This window comes from Salvia hispanica, chromosome 4 (assembly GCF_029641045.1).
Source record: "Salvia hispanica isolate PSC_SH4W2 chromosome 4, Shi_PSC_v1, whole genome shotgun sequence".
Classification (NCBI taxonomy): domain Eukaryota; kingdom Viridiplantae; phylum Streptophyta; class Magnoliopsida; order Lamiales; family Lamiaceae; genus Salvia; species Salvia hispanica.
The window spans coordinates 59,631,490-59,649,073 of NC_142695.1; the positions used below are offsets into that span (position 1 = coordinate 59,631,490).

General features: G+C 37.3%; 1 protein-coding gene and 1 pseudogene across 1 annotated transcript; both read left to right on the plus strand.

Annotated features, from left to right (window-relative positions):
* Positions 1 to 1,758: 1,758 nt before the first annotated feature.
* Positions 1,759 to 8,329, plus strand: LOC148929780 (uncharacterized; annotated as a pseudogene).
* Positions 8,330 to 8,375: 46 nt separating this feature from the next.
* Positions 8,376 to 11,339, plus strand: LOC148929781 (disease resistance protein RPP8-like). The gene is made up of 2 exons (XM_089056214.1): positions 8,376 to 8,875; positions 9,297 to 11,339. Exons 1-2 carry the CDS (start codon positions 8,383 to 8,385, stop codon positions 11,054 to 11,056), a joined length of 2,253 nt encoding a protein of 750 aa, XP_088912340.1. The 5' UTR covers positions 8,376 to 8,382; the 3' UTR covers positions 11,057 to 11,339.
* Positions 11,340 to 17,584: the final 6,245 nt, after the last annotated feature.

Consider the following 17,584-nt stretch of genomic DNA (forward strand, 5'->3'; position numbering starts at 1 on the left):
TGGCCAAAAATTGACCCGTAAAAAACCGACATTTTCATGTGTTATGGACACGTTTTTTAAAAAGTAATATTTTTTGGCCAAATTCGTATTTTGGTCATATGTTTATGACCAAAATTAACCTTTCGTCTTTATTTTTTGACATATTGGATATGGATTATTGTAATGTTGCATTTGAGGATTCTATTGTTAAAAAGTTTTTCTGAAGATTGGATTTTTGGGGTGTTTCTTAAGGCCAAACAAATACATATTTCAGTGCTATTTCAAATTGTTCTATGTTTCGGTTCGCAGATTGATGATCATTACATACATGGTAATAATGATCTATGGTTCTATGATTTGGTGTGCTGAAATAATGGTTATCATTTACCACAGTTTGTGTAATTGAATTTTATGGAAGTGTTGATCATTTAGGTACTTCAAATATTTTTTTCCCATATTTGTTAGCTTTTCTCAAAAGATTCTAACTCCTTATTCAACAATCCTCTGCACAGAGTCAAAAAACCGTATCCTCGCTCCTGCGGCGTAGTTTTCCAAACTCGAATGCCGAAATCAGTGCATCATAACCCAAGTCAATGGGTTGTGATCGGCGTTGGTGTTTGCGTTGCGGGAGTATTAATCGCTGCAGATGTCTATCGACGTCAGCTCAGAGCTAGGAGCACTGTCAAAAAAGATTGTGGACCGATGAATGTTGAGGACATCGCCACAGATGTCCATCCACGTGGAGATAGGAGCACTGTCAAAGAAGATCGTGGCGCGATGAATATCAAGTACGGTATATTACTATCATTATTTACCTACTGTATTCTCTTTTTATTTAACTGACAAAACAACATTGCAAAAATTCTCGTGCAATGTTAAATTTAATTAGGGCTTGTTTATTAGGAATGACTGTTTGAATGATAAGATGGTGAAGCTCAAAATTGATTAATTCTATCAAAGTAAACTAGTGGATTAATAGATTAGATCAATCTATTTGTCTACATATGCTAATTCTGAATTCTATGCAAATTCTTACAATTTTAATACGTACAGTTTGTCCCGAAACATGTCAGAGTCCATAATCTTAGTGGCGATACAGAAATTGGAGCGTGGTCTGGATGATGGTGGGTTGTATTATAATATGAGTTTAACATAAGACTTCTTTCTCTCCCCTTCAAAACTACTATTACAAACTACTATTTCATTTGGATCAAAGTCCACATTCATGGGGACACATGGTCATGGATATTTTGGATCTCGACCCGAGTCTTATTTTTTAAGACCCGGTAAATCTTAACCAAAACATAAAAGAGTTGTATTAGATTGAGTTTTGCAAGAGTAGATCTACATCTGACCCATTGTCATCCTGAGACTAATGGAGAGCTTGAGCACCCCAACGGAATTTGAGTCAAAACTTTTGGGCATAGATATTCAAGATATTCATAAATTGTGTTCAAAAGTAGGAGTGATGGAGAGGGAAAAGTAAATAATGAAATACAATAGAAGTGATTGGATGATTATTTTTTGTTAAAAAAAGAAATGATTCAGTTTAGTTAGAACATCTCAAAAAGGATATGACTATCTTAGTTGGGACGAAGACATGGAGTACTATTTTTTATTTTTTGTTTTAAAATATTTGATTTTAGCTTCCTACTTAGTAGAGTTGTTTTCGAATTTATCTTAGTGCTTTTGTACAATTCGGTAAAAATGAAGCAAAATCTGAGATAACCATTACAGAGTAAATATTTGTCAATTTTCGTACGTGCAGTTTGTATATAAGCATGTCAGAGCCCATCATCTTTGAGGTGATAGGGGAACTGCAGAGCTTTCTGATTGAGTTGCCAAGGACGGGTGACTTTATTGATTACGACCCTAGAACACTAGAAGCCCTGAAAGAGGTAATAAAAGAGCTCAGAATGATGTTGGACTTCTTCAGAGACAGTAAATCTGAAGAGATGAGCTGGTTTAAAAGTTTGCTAGCTGACTTTGCTGAGGTGGCTCAAGTTTCAGCGGAACACAAATCGTGGCTGGGCCCTTATGTTATCTCCGAGAACCTATATGCACTGAGGATGATAAAAAAGCGCATGATGGAGTTTGGAGTTGGTAAGGCGGCGGTGAGTAGCTCACAAAATGGTGGAGAAGGAGACGAAGATGTTGTGGTGGGCTTGGAGAAAGACGTGCAACAGCTTGTATTTAAAGTGATACTTAGTGAAGAGATGCGGCTTATTCATAAACCTATTCTTATCAAAGGGATGGTTGGTATGGGAAAGACAACTCTTGCAAGACAAGTATACAAGCATGCGGCCGTCTTTGAAGAATTCAAGCGCTGCCGCGCATGGGTAAGCCTTTCTAGTTTAACAAGTAGACGTGAGGTGCTTGTGGAACTGATACGCCAGTTGGGAACACTTGATGGAGATTCGTTGTGGCTAGAGGAGGAGGACAACCAGAGTCTCCAACAGATGCTTTTCTGGAAGCTGGAAGAAATGCCACCATGGTTTATAGTTCTCGACAACGTGATGCCAGAAATGCTCTTCGAATCCTTCTTGCTAGACCTTGCACGCCTCTCAAAGCCAAGTATGCTTCTTTATTTCTTATGTTAGAATCAATTCAGCATGCTTAAACTTATTTACCTTTTTAGATTGAAATTTATTTTAAAAGAGTAATGGTCAATTTTGGTCCTAAACATATGAACAAAATACGAATTTGGTCCAAAACATTGACTTTTTGAAAAACAGGTCTATAACAAATGAAATCCTTGTCAGAGTGGTCCTTTTTTGACGGTTACGTCAAAAAACTAATGGTCATGCCACTGTGCAATTAGCGTTGACCGTTAGTTTTTCGACGGAACCATAAATAAAAGGACTGCTTCGTCGACATTTTCATTTGTTATGGACCTATTTTTTAAAAATTGAATATTTTGGACCAAATTCGTATTTTGGTCATATATTTAGGACCTAAATTGACCTTTACACATTTTAAAATGCTATTACAAGGCATAGAAATCTTTCAAACTAGATTATAATTTAAGTTGTTTTAATTTAGTTCTACTTGTCACCCACAAAACTTATCATATCAGATAGTATATAATTGGTTGAACTAATATATCAAAGACTAAAGTTTAAAATTGGTACCGTGCAATTGAATATAAAACCATTTTGGTCCTATACATTTTAAATGTGTTAGCTTTTGATCCTGACAATATGTTACAATCCATATTTAACTCTATCAAAATACGTTGCGAAACAAAAACTAATTCTTTTGAAGTATATATACACGCACAATGTAGGACTTCCTAAGTTCACACCTCAATATCCTTCTATCTCCCTTATTGCACTAAGTTCTTAACCTGGTATATAATCAGGGCGTAGATGTAGATTGTTGATCACCAGTTGCCATCAGATTGACGAATTTTTTTACACTCATGAGATGAAAGCTTTGGATTCTGATAAGAGCTGGCAATTGTTTTTGAAAATAGTTGATAACTTCACAAGTAATGAGAACAAATTCTCAAAGGACTTGGAGAGGAAGGGCAGGGAGATGTTAAAAAAATGTGGGGGTTTGCCGGTTGCTATAGTAGATGTTGGAAGGGAGAAAGCAATGCAAAGACTTTCAGGGATTGAATGGGAAGAACTTTTTGATTCAATTGATTTGAGTAAAACATTGAAGTTGTTGGGACCGATGTATAATAGCTTGGATGAACAACTCAAGTCACAGTCGCCGACGAAGATAAGAAGAAATAATCGCAAAAGGTATTTTCTCTTCTTTGAATTGTTTCATAATTCAACATGTTTATGATTATATGTTGTTTTACATAGATTTTTAAAATCCTTTCCTTCATAAATTTGTGCTACATGATTGGGTGAAATGAGTTGAGGAGATTTACTATATTACATAGCATATAAATATCAATCAAAAGCCCTTCAAGTTTGGGAACTTGCTTTATATTCTTAAGGTTTTTTATTTGTTGCTTCATTTTTAGGACCAAAATCAAATATGATTCAGATCTTGATTATAATTTTTGAGATCCAGATCCATTTAAATTTAGATTATATTTTTAATGTTGAATTGATTTGGAAGTAGAGTTATACCAAGGATCATGAGTATATTAAAATATCTAACAAAATTAAAAGAAAAACTCTTAAATCTTAATTCAGTAAAGATAAGTGCTTGGTTTGGAACTTCATTCAATTTCGTTCACATCAAGTGCTGTTTCTTAGATCACTGTATTGTTACACTGTCTTTATTCAATTTCAATTTTATTTTAAGTAGATTATTTCATTTCATGGTTGGAGTTTATATCATCCGTTTTCATTTTATGACATATTTTGGATTATGTAATTTGAATGGAATATAGTGTTAATAATGATCTAACTGATAATTAATTAATTATGATATTATGTAGATTTGTGTAAGATTAATTTTGAAATAGAAATAATTAGGGGTGAGAATACGGATATCGTGTACTGGGTTTACCCGTACCCAACCGATATCTGCTGGATATCGGATACCTAAGATCCAATTTTATGGGATATGGGATTTGGTATTGAAATTTAAGATAAATCGGGTATTGGGTAACCCGAATGGGTATCGGGTATTATCCGAATATCCAATTTATTATTTAAAAGCATTTCTTTGGAATAATTATTTCGATTTTTGAGTTATATTATTGGTTGCTTCTACAATTTAATTAAATGTGTAACTTTTATTATTTTACTTACATATTGCATAACCAATTCCCATAAATATAATTGTATACATTGAAATAAAATTGAACCTTTTTTTTGTAGTTTTATACTATAAAATAAATTCCACATTAAAGATATTAGTCAATTTAAATATTTTTATATTTATATTAATATATAAAATTTTAATTTTTTTTATTACTCCCTCTGTCCCCGAAAGTTTGTCACACTTCTTTAGTTAGAGTGGAGAGAGGGTAAAGTAAGAGAAAAAATAATTTAGAAGTCTTTTCTCTACATTATTCTCTCTTATTTTACACTCCCTTCACTTTAAATATTTATTATTCCCTCCATTCCATGTTAATAGAGTCATTTTTCTATTTAGGGAAGTTCCAAGTTAATTGACTAATTTCTATTTTTGGCAAAAAGTGATTCTCCTTTTTTACTTTATTCTCTCATACTTTTTTCACCAACCATTTAACACATTATTCTTAAACTCCGTGCTGAAAAGAAATGTCTCTATTAACAAGGAACGAATGGATATTATTTTTACAAAACGAGTGCAAAAAAGAATATGACAAACTTTCAGGACAGCAGGAGTAGTTATTAAGACGAGACTGCATTGAGACGGCGAAGCAAAAATTTCCTCCCGTCTCGTTGCATCCCGTGTCTCGCCCGGGAGATGCAGTTGGCGAGCTCTAGCGCGAGGCGTGCGCCCACTCGCCGGCCCGCGAGTGGGCGTCGTCATGCTGGCGCAATAAATACTCCCATCCTCTTTCATTCTACACACAAACACACATCTCTTATCTATTTTTCTTCTCAAATCATCTCTCTTCCCTCTCCAATTTCTGTAAAAATGTCTGTGACGGAAACTCTGGCGGTTTCGACTTGAAGGCGTTTGGCGATTGGGGGGGGCATGTACAATGTTTTGGGTGCTTACGGTTCCGGTTCGTCGCCAGCCACCCAAGGCTCGTCAACGCTGGCGGCGTACTAAACGCCATATTTTGATCTGGATGCATACTATCTTCCCTCCGCCCCGAGGTATGGGCAAATGCAAGGATTATCCCAAATTAGGTAGAATATTCCGGATGAACACACTTCGAAAAACCTTCCGACAGGAGCTAGAAGAGGAGGAGACGGAGGAGGACGAGGATCTGGGCCGTCATCCATACAGCTCCAAGGAGACGATGACTCTATTCAACGCTTGGGTCAACATATCGTACGATCCCATTGTCGGGAATCAACAAACCTGCAAGTGTTTTTGGGAAAAGGTCACCGACGCATACAACAAACAAAAGTCGATGGGGGGGCGCCGCCGCAACTTGAAGATGCTTCGCAGTAATTTTGACCGAACTGACAGAGATGTCAAAAAATTTTGCGGGATCTACAAGAATGAAGCGGTGAATTACCAAAGCGGAGCCAGTGGTGCCGACATTCTGAGAGCGGCTTTGCGAGTCATTAAAGACACAACAAAAAATAATTCAAACATGTCGATGTTTGGGAATCGGTCAAAGATGTTGAAAGGTGGCTGGCGGTGTCCAGTCCTACACGGGGTCAAGCTTGAAACGTACGAAGCACACGGCGGCGGGGCCAATACTCGTTTAGTGAGGGCGGCGAAGGCAACGCCTCAGAAGAGGTTAGGGGCCCGACAGCCGATGCAGGAGGCTCCTTCGATACACAACGTCGGCCGCAAGGGAACAAGGCGGCGAGGGCGGCTAGAGGGAGGGGTAGGGGCCGAGGCGAATCAAGCCAGACGGGCTCCCAAGGGTTGCCGTCCACCCTAATGTCCATGTACTTCACCGCCACGATGGCGGACACTTCCCGCATGACGCCTACCCAATTTCAAGCCCATCATGCCGGCATTGCGTATCTGGCGGCACAACTTGGTATTCCGCCACCACCACCGCCCACGGGGATGATTCGCCCGCGGAGTAGTTTTTTTTTATTTTTATAGGATCTTAAATTGTATTTTAAATTATATCTTTTTATTTTTTTTTTAGATTTTAATTATGTGTTTTTTGCTTTTTTTAAGATTTTAAATTGTAATTTTCTTTTATTTAATGAGGTGTGTTTTTATTAATTGAATTTGTTGGAAATAAAAATAAAAAATGAAATTTAATGAATAGTTAAGGGAAGAGATGGTTAAGAGATGGAGGGATACATGTGTTGTCTCTTAGTTAAGAGATAGAGTGAAAAGTACAATGGGGTCCATGAGTAGTGAAGGGATGAGACGATATTGAGATAGGGATGCGGATGACCTAACATATAAAGAGTCGGGTATTTGGGTACCCGATACGTTGGGTATGGATACCCTGGGCGGGTATTGGAGTACCTGAAAATATATCGGGTCGGGTTTCGAGTAGACATTTTAGATGATTTTTGGGTTTGGATACCCTATTTTTTCGACCGAGTATCCACCGATACCCGTATTCCCACCCCTAGAAATAATCCGAATCTAGATCTGGATCTGGATCTAATATATTCGTAGACCTTACAATCTTATGAGTCGGGATCTAATATAATTGAAACTTATAACTATAGTATTACAATACTTCATCCGTCCATGAAATGTTGTCCAGTTTTTTTTTTCAGTATTTGTAAATGTATCCCACTTTCCACTAACTCATTACACTCACATTTTATTAAAAAACCAATATATAAACATGGGTCCTACCTTCCACTAACTTTTTCCACCCACTTTTCTTCATATTTCTTAAAACTTGTGCCGAATCAAATATGGACAATATTTCGTGGACGGGGGGGAGTATGACTTTAACGTAAGAATTCTTTCTGTCCCCTTCAAAACTACTAGTACAAACTATTTCATTTGGATCCAAGTCCACATTCATGGGGACACATTGATATTTTGTATCTCGATCTGAATCTTATTTTTTAAGACCCGGTAAATCTTAACGAAAACATAAAAGACTTGTATTAGATTTTGTTTTGCAAGAGTAGATCTACATCTGACCCAAGTAGAGAGCTTGAGCACCTAAACGGAATTTGGTTTTTAAATACTTCCTCCGTCCCAACTAATTTGAGTCAAAACTTTTGGCACAAATATTCAAGATATTCATAAATTGTGTTGAAAAGTGGGAGTAGAATAAATGATGAAATACAGTAGAAGTGATTGAATGTTTTTTTTTTTGTTAAATAAAGAAATGATTCATTTTAGTTAGGACATCTCAAATAGGAATACGACTAACTTAGTTGGAACAGAGACATGGAGTACTAGTTTTGATTTTTTGTTTTAAAATTTTTTATTTTAGCTTCCTACTTAATAGAATTGTTTTCGAATTTATCTTAGTGCTTTTCTTCAGAGTTAATATTACTAAAATATCCATTTGGTAAAAATTGAAGCAAAATCTGAGATAACCCTTACAGAGTAAATATTGCCAAGTTTCGTACGTGCAGTTTGCCTACAAGCATGTCAGAGGCCATCATATTTGGGGTAATAGGGGAACTGGAGAGCTTTCGGATTAAGTTGCCGTGGATAGATCCTGGAACACGAGAAGCCATGAAAGAGGTAATAAAAGAGGTCATAAAAGAGATCGGAATGATGTTGGACTTCTTCAGAGACAATAAATCTGAAGAGACGAGCAGGCTAAAAAATTTGCTAGCTGACTTTGCTGAGATGGCTCAAGTTTCAGCGAGACATAAATCGCGGCTGAGGCCTTACGATATCTCTGAGGACCTACGTGCGCTGAGGGAGATAAAAAAGCGCATGATGAAGTTTGGAGTTGGTAAGGCGGCGGTGAGTAGCTCACAAAATGGTGGAGAAGAAGGAGACGAAGGAGTTGTGGTGGGCTTGGAGAAAGACGTGCAACAGCTTGTGTTTAAAGTGATTCTTAGTGAAGAAATGTGGCTTATTCATAAACCTATTCTTATCAAAGGGATGGTTGGTATGGGAAAGACAACTCTTGCAAGACAAGTATACAAGCATGCGACCGTCATTGAAAAATTCAAGCGCTGCCGCGCATGGGTAAGCCTTTCTAGTTACACAAGTAAACATGAGGTGCTTGTGGAACTGATACGCCAGTTGGTGACACTTGATGGAGATTCGTTGTTGCTAGAGGAGATGGACAACAAAAGTCTCGAACAGATGCTTCTCCGGCACCTGAAAGAAATGCCGCCATGGTTTATAGTTCTTGACAACGTGCGGCCAGAAATGCTCTTCGAATCCTTCTTGCTAGACCTTGCAGACCTCTCAATCCCAAGTATGCTTCTTTACTTTTTATGTTAGAATCAATTCTGCATGCTTAAACTTATTCACTTTTTTAGATAAGAAATAGATTTTAAAATGCTTTTACAATGCATAAATCTTTCAAACTAGATTATAATTTATGTTGTTTTAATATAATTCTACTTGTCACCCACAAAACTTATCATATTAGATATATAATTGATTGAACTAATATATCAAAGATTAAAGTTCAAAATTGGTCTCGTATAATTGCATAAAAACCATTTTGGTCCTACACATTTTAAGTGTGTTAGCTTTTGGTGTAACTCTATGAAATAAAAACTAATTCTTCACAAGTATATATACACGCACAATGTAGGACTTCCTAATTTCACACTTCAATATCCTTTTTGTCTCCCTTATTGCATTAAGTTCTTAACATGGTTTATAATCAGGGCATAGATGTAGATTGTTGATCACCAGTTGCCATCAGATTGAACAACTACGGTTTTACACTCATGAGATGAAAGCTTTGGATTCTGATAAGAGCTGGCAATTGTTTTTGAAAACAGTTGATAAATTTACAAGTGTTGAGAACAAATTCACAAAGGAGTTGGAGAGGAAGGGCAGGGAGATGTTAAAAAAATGTGGGGGTTTGCCGCTTGCTATAATAGATGCTGGAAGGGAGAAAGCAAAGAAAAGACTTTTAGGGTTTGAATGGGAAGAACTTTTTGATTCAATTGATTTGAGTAAAACATTGAAGTTTTTGGAACCGATGTATCTTGAATTGGATGAAGATCTGAAGCCTTGTTTCTTGCATATGTCCTTTTTTAAGGAAAATGCAATAATGAGAGAAGAGAAGTTGCACCATATTTGGGATGCAATTGGAGTAAGAACAGGAAGAATTACACCATGTGTCAGTTTAGCTGATCAATCCATTATTGAAGTCGTCCACCCGTACCCAGAATGGTATAGAGTGAAAAGGTGTCGCATGAATCCTCTACTACACATGCTATCCATAAAAAAAGCAGAGGAGGAAATAGGCCTTGAGATCTTAAGGAACAATGGAAATAATCGAACCTTAGAGAGCCCTCGTCATCGTGTTATTCATTGTGGCAGAGCCAAGTTTAATCACTCCATAAATCAAGACAAATTTTATCACTCTACGAATCAAGACAAGTATCTTGTTTCTCTCATCTTCCATGGAGGTGGTCGATACTTGGACGACGCACGCAAGTCTTATTGGAAGAGTTTTGAACTCCTCAAAATACTCGACGTGGAAGATTTTGGGGCGAAGACTTTATCTGAATCTATTGGGACATTGACCGAGTTAAGGTATTTGGGATTGAGAAACAATTATGCGGAAGAGATCCCACACTCGTTGGGGGGCTTGAAAAGGCTTGAGGTTCTCGATATAGCTTTAAACTTTATGGTGGAGGTGCCGGATATTATCAAGGATATGAGCAGCCTTCGTCATCTCTACATGTCTGATGTGATTTGCAGAAAGCCTTTGAAAGTAGATGCACTACAAAATCTTGAGACCCTGACCTTCATGTCTATATATTCTTGGAAATATAAAGCCTCGAACTTGAAGAAGATGACTAGTCTGAATAAATTGGGTATTGAAGAAATTGATGAAAACTCAGATGTAAACGAGCTCTTTCCATCACTAGCTAAGTTGGAGGAACTTAATCACCTTATTCTGAAAGGGTTTCGCTTCAGAATGATGTCTTGTTTGGACGAGATTCGTGTTCTACATAGGTGTAAAAAGATATGCACTCTGAGGCTTGATGGATGCATAGCTAGGCTACCAAGTGGCGATAGTTTCCCTCTAGAGATAGAGTACTTGGCTTTGGTAAATACTTGTCTTGATGAGGACCCTATGCCAATACTAATGGGGTTGCCCTACCTAAGGCGCCTCAAACTGCGGAATGCATACAATGGTCCAGAATTGTTGTTTAGGATGAGTGAACTTCAAATCTTGTGCATTAGTGAGTTGTGGAATCTGAGAAAAGTACGATTTGAAGAATGTAAAATTGCTCGCCTCAAGCAACTAGTAATCACGAATTGTCCACATCTGGAGACACTACCACAAGAAATTCAGTCGATGAGTTATCTGCAAAAGTTTAAGATGGTAACAACCAAACACATTGCAACAAAGATAAAAAATTCAGGCTTGCTCTCCAAAATAGTGGAAGTGGATATCAGTCCATAATTCAGTCGAAGTGCGCTGACACCACATCCAACAACCACAAGCTCTCTCATCAGCTCTCACATCAACTGCCAGAAAATTCGACCCCAACGTCAAGCAAGAAGGCCGCTTTATCTTTCAGAATTATGTTTACGTGAAGCAAGTCTTATTAGCTTAGGATGGAGTCTGTTTTAGTTTCCTTATTTCATTTGTTAATCCTTTTCCTGTTCTGGATTTTCTTTGTCGGTATTATTCCCTGCATCTTGTTGTTTTTTTCCCTCTACTTCGAAATTTACTTTAGAACTAGTATAACACTTAAAATACTACTCCCTCCGTTCTATAATAATAGAGTCATTTTGTCATTTTGGTACGTTCCATAATAATAAAATCATTTCCCTTTTTAGTAAAGGTCAACATTTTTTTCCACACCTACTTTACTCTCTCTTACTCTTTTTCTCTTCATCTTTCTACCTTTTTCATTTTCCACTTTATTCTCACTTTACTTAACTCACCTAACACAATTTTTCTTAATCTCCGTGCCAAAAAATTACTATGGAAAGGCGGGAGTATGAAAGTTGAAAGGGAACCTTTGATTGTTTGCTTAATAAGCAATTCAGTAGACCTTTGGCCAAAGCAGAATTTGATGTTAGAGAAACTTTCAATGTGCTTAAAGCCTGCAACCAAGAATTTCATCTTAACTTGTGATCACTGATACAAACTCATTTATTTTGTGGATGAATGGAACAAAAATACAAATTGACTTACCTCATTCAAGCCAATTTCCATCTCCAATGCCATCACATCAGATACAGGAATCATCTGTTTATCGAGACTGCAAAGGATCGAGGAAATATAGAATGTATTACAGCTATATCATCCATCACGTGATACGTTCTTGGTCCCTTGATAAAATTTCCCTGGCCTTCAGGAAAATCATCCGAAGAAGACGACGTTTGATAGGAACCAGCTGGTAAGTTTTCCTCAGTGTGAGGTAGAATCTGATTCATGGACAAATAACCAAGAGTAAGTGTAGTGTCAAGCTCATAATCAACCTCTATAGAGTTCATCTGTCTTGTTTTATTGAGTAAGATATCTGACAACGGAGTCTGGGAAATAATAGATGCCCTAAGCAAATCCATAATCTAACAAGAAACACTTATGAACAAGTAACCACAAAATTGATGGAAATTGAGATTGAGGCCCAAGAGAAACCTGTTTAAAGCTCCATAGTGTTTCTCCAAAACCTTCACGATTCACCCTAATGGCAATGTCAATAAGCTTAACAAAACATCTACGAAATCGCCATTGTGGATTCGGCAAATAGCACCCTAGTTTTCTCTTATTTATCATCACTTTCAGTGAGATCTTTGCTTCTTCAACATCAGACATTTTTGGTGATTCTACACATCTAAGAATCTTTTAGCAAAGCTAGGGTTGTAATATGAAAAGTAATACTTGGAGAATCGAATCGTTGTTAGTCTTCCTCTATCTAAGTTGTCTTGATGTTTTGGATCTTTAAAATAGATACTCCCTCCGCAAATTAATCCATAATCTAACAAGAAACACTAATGAACAAGTAACCACAAAATTGATGGAAATTGTCAAATGAAAGATTAAGATTCACCTCACCGAAACGTTCACGATTCGCCCTAATGGCAATGTCAAGAAGCTTAACAAAATATGTACGAAATCGCCATTGGATTCGGCAAATAGCACCTTTGTTTTCTCCTTATTTATCATCACTTTCATTGAGATCTTTACTTCTTCAACATTAGACATTTTTGGTGATTCTACACATCCAAGAATCTTTTAACAAAGCTAGGATTATAAAATGTAAAAGTAATAGTTAGAAATTTCATATGAATAACTAAGGGGGTGAATGCAATAAGGAAACCACTCATATCTTGAGCCATTTTTCACAAATGAAGCCATAAACATAAACGGATTATGATCACAATCATAATTATCAAAACAAGTACAATTGTGTATGGTTATTGTTGGTTAATTATGCTTAAAATATCTGAATCAGGATGTATCGATCAATTAATGATGTAGAACAAAGACTTACCTTATCACAATGAAATTTATTGTTTCCACAGATGATGCCGGAGTTCTGGTGGTGGTGCCTCCCCAAATAAGAATTATACTGTAAATTCCTTCATGTTTCTTCAAATAAAGCACCAATAATCTACTATCCTCTCTATGTCTCACACACAAGCACATTTGCTTAGAAGCTCTGAGTAAGATGGAAAGATGTTCACCATCGGTTCCGGTCAAGAATGGCAAGAGCTTAGATGAATTCGGGAATCCGCAAAAGTTCATCCATCCATTTGGGGAGACTTATTTCTCAATAATTCAGATATAACCGTGGATGTTTGGTACTTTGCTGTAGTTTTTGGTTTGTCGTGTGTTCCTTTTGGGCTGGCTTTGTTGCGGCGGTTGTTGGTTGTGATTGGTATGTTGTTTTGTGGCGTTTCTTTGCTTTTGGGGAGTTGTAGTTTTGTTCAAGTTTTGTACTCTTTTGCTCACCATGTTGAATGGTTTGAGCCTTTCTATTTATAAAAAAAAAAAAAAAATTTGTGATTCGTTACATTCTTAATTCTAAAGTTTTTGCATCATAATGTACGATATTTTGATAAAGAAAAAAAAAAAAAGAATTGAATGTAGAAAATAAAAGACACCTAAATACTAGTATTGTACCAACTTTGTTACATCCAATTCTCTTTATACTCACATTAAAGGGAAAGTAACTAATCTCTAATTGTAGTCTTGAATATTTCCTTCAATCATATCTATCTCTTCATTCCATTGTAGAAAATCACAGATGCTGAAAAAGAAGAGCTCACAAAGCAGAAAGAGCTTGTCAGAAAAATGCTAGCTCAAACTCCAGATGATTCAACGTATAAATTGGAACTCATCGATGTGATCCAGCGCATGGGAGTGGAATATCATTTCGAAAAAGAAATTGAAGAATCCTTGAAATATATTCATAACACTTACTTGCAACAAAATAGCAAAGACAATGATGATCTCCACATCGTGGCTCTTCGCTTTCATTTGCTTAGACAACAAGGTTACAACATCCCATGTGGTAAGATTCTTACATGCTACTATTGAGGAAAAGACTCCATCGACTTTGGTGAACATTGTGGTGAAATCAAGAAATATTAAAATATGTTAACTAGCTTTAAATATGACCGACTTAGTTAGAATTAGCTAGAATAATCTAGTTTTTGAAAGTCGGCAAAATAAACCGACTTGTAATCCTATATAAAGGCACTAAGCCTATTTTGTTAATGTACACAAGAGATGAGAAAAGTGTGTGTGTGAGTACACAAGAGAGTGAGTGAGTGCACTAGCTAAGTGTCATGAGTGTGTACGAGAGTTAGTGTGCGAGGTGTGTCCTCGTAGAGCTAGAGGTGTGTCCTCGGGTGTCTTGGTGAGGTGTGTCCTCCAAGAGTGTATTTTGGGGTGTGTCCTCAAAAGTGTTGTAATGTTGTGTTGGTGTTGTGTACACCATCGTGTTGTGTATCAGTGTTTCATACACCGACAGTGTCGGGTTTAATAAAATTCCGTTTGTGTGTTGATCCTGGAGTACTGCAACCACACCTTTCTCGCTGAGAAATACGATTACTAACTAGTTTACTTCAATAGATGTGTTTTGCAAATTCACCGACAGTGAAGGAAATTCTCTCCCTCTCACTATAAATCACACCTTTCCATGCATCGTATCTAGGTGTGCCAGATTCTATGGCACACTTAATGGATGATTTGATGAACTTTATATGTGATCTCCCGACGGAAGGACATACAATAGATTAAAATCCGAGTTCATATATTGTGAGAACTGCAACATTAGTTTGATATTGTCCGCTTTGACGAATTTGTTTTTGGGTCACTACAAAAAGGGATCAAACTAATTGGGGTTGGACAGGAATTATATACACCTTCCAACTTTCCTCCAACACCCGATGTGGGATGAGTTTGTAACCCGACAGTTATTTGGCACGACAATGAGTTGTCGCAAATGCTCATCAAGGCAATAGCCGATAACAGTATGGTGACTGTTTATGCCTCATTGCAAGAACCACTATTTCATGCTGTCGTTAGTATAGAGATCTCATGTAAGAAAGAAGACAACGTGTATTTCAACTATGGGAAGTTGATACGAATATATTTCAACAGATTCGAATTCGAAAATATATATCATTATAACATTGGCGGTACTTCATCAATTATTACATTGAATGTACATCATTATGGAAATGAGCACAAAATAACTAACAAAATATTTTAAACCGACAGACACTCCAATGGTTCAAAACCATGGACTGCAGATGAAAGAACAGGCAAAACAAACGGACAGAGGGAGAAACCAGAGGTTAGTAGGGAAGCTGATCTACCTATCCCATACCAGACCAGACCAGACATTGCGTGTGTTGTGGGAGTTGTAAGTCAGTTTATGCATGCACCGCAAGAAGATCACTGGGAGGCGGTTTTGCGCATAGTCTGAAGGGAACGGCCGAGCATGGACTACTTTTTGAGAAACATGGGCACTTGGAGATACATGGATTTACTGATGCGGATTGGGCTGGGAACCCAACTGACAGGATGTCAACTTCCGGGTACTTTACCTTCATAGGAGGCAACCTTGTGACATGGAGGAGTAAAAAATAGAAAGTGGTGGCGCTGTAAAGTGCAGAAGCAGAATTTCGAGGAATTAAGAGTGGGATGACTGAGATACTTTGGCTAAGGAAGCTTATGAAGGAGTTGGATTTGTATTCTTCTCAGACTTGCAAGCTATTTTGTGACAACAAGGCAGCGATTAGCATATCTGAGAACCCAGAACGAAGCATGTGGAAGTTAATAGACACTTCATAAAGGAGAACATTGAAGCAAAGATTGTTGAAATGCCATATGTCAAGTCCGAGGACCAGCTGGCTGATATACTGACAAAGGCGGTGAACTCGAAATCATTTCAAGGTGTACTATGCAAGTTGAGTATCGGGAATTCCGTTACTTAACTTGAGGGGGAGTGTTGAAAGAATATCACAAGAGATCTGGAGAAAGATTAGGAGTGATTATATCTTGCCAAGAAGATTTGGAATCAATGTAATTAATGTAAAATAAGTTTACCTTGTATAATATCTCCTAGTACCTATATAATGGTGCTGATTGTACAATTATCATATGAATGAAAATACATCCCCTTTTTACCTATCAGTTTAACAGTCTATACACATGGACTGCGACGTGTGACAAATTATATCAGTAGCCAAATCAGCAAAGGAAATCATGGTGAAGAGGATTGAAGATATCATGGTGCAGATTTGAACGAGACATTCTGGTGATTCTACACATGCAATAATCTTTTAGCAAAGCTAGCGTTGTACGAATTTTTGTACAATTGAAACCATAAGCATAAACGGATTATGATCATAATTATCTAAAAACATCTAACTTTAGAGGTATCATCGATCAATAAATGGTGTAGAATAAAGATTTACCTAATCACAATGAAATTTACTGTTTGATGAATTTATTCATGGTCGATGCCTCGATGGTATAATTATAATTATGTTGGCTTAGGTGTGGCTGAGTCATCTTGATTTGTTAATTTTAAAAGTCAAGGACTAATTAATGCACTCGATATTAGTTAATAAATATCGGTGGCTGCATTTATTTTCTTCCTTACACATGGTTTATAATATTATACTAATTGTCTGGTGTTGAATATTAATGGACCAATTGTGTATTGGCTTGTTACTTGAATTAAATTGGGCTTGTCCTGATTAAATTAATTCAATGGCCCAATTTTATTGCTGGCCCGTTATTTACCTGTTTACCCCGATGGCCGCCACGTGTGTAGTTCTACGCGGATCCTCAGTCTCAGCCGTTGGACTAGAAGTGTGTCTGTTAAGTGAGAGGTTGACCTCTCACCTCTCTCATTCTGTTCATTCGCTCTAGACTCTCTCTCTATCTTCGAACTTGCTCCAACTTCTCTCTAGATTTTCAGCGACTCTAGCTGGAGTTTTCCTTCAAGCTTGTGTTTCCACCGATGATTCTCAGTTCCTAAGAGATCTATCGGTTTAGTTTAAGTGTTAGGCAACTTCTTCGGTTTCCTTCTCAAACCCTAGTGTTTGGTCTTCCTTCTGTGACCGATCTCCTGAGCTTGGAGGTGTTGTGGTGAGAGATCCATGTGTGTAGTGAGGGATTTGTGGTGATCTGCGTGTTGAGCAGGCTCTCTGTGGTGGTAACCGGTGAAACCAAGGGTTTCTGGTGTCCTTATTCAGTGGTTCTTCCTTGTGACGGTTGGTTGAAGCTTTGGGGAGTTTCTTGGCCCGGTGTAGTCGCCTGTTGCGACCTGAGCCATATTCCAGTGCTTGTAACCTTGTCTTGGGTTGGTTCTTTGTGTGTTTAGATCCTACGAGATCATTTCTTGTGTTACTAACATCTCTAAGTGTGCAAGGTTATTGAAGAAGATGAAGACTCAAGTTATGTGTTACACTTGAACTTAGTCTAGGGTTCTTCAATTGTAATCTCTTGTACCAG

Bases quoted from the DNA above. Each gene is read 5' to 3' on its own strand.
- LOC148929781 (XM_089056214.1), top strand. From the start codon at position 8,383: ATGATGAAGTTTGGAGTTGGTAAGGCGGCGGTGAGTAGCTCACAAAAT. The intron at 8,876-9,296 runs GTATGCTTCTTT...GTTTATAATCAG, and splicing joins TGCAGACCTCTCAATCCCAA to GGCATAGATGTAGATTGTTG.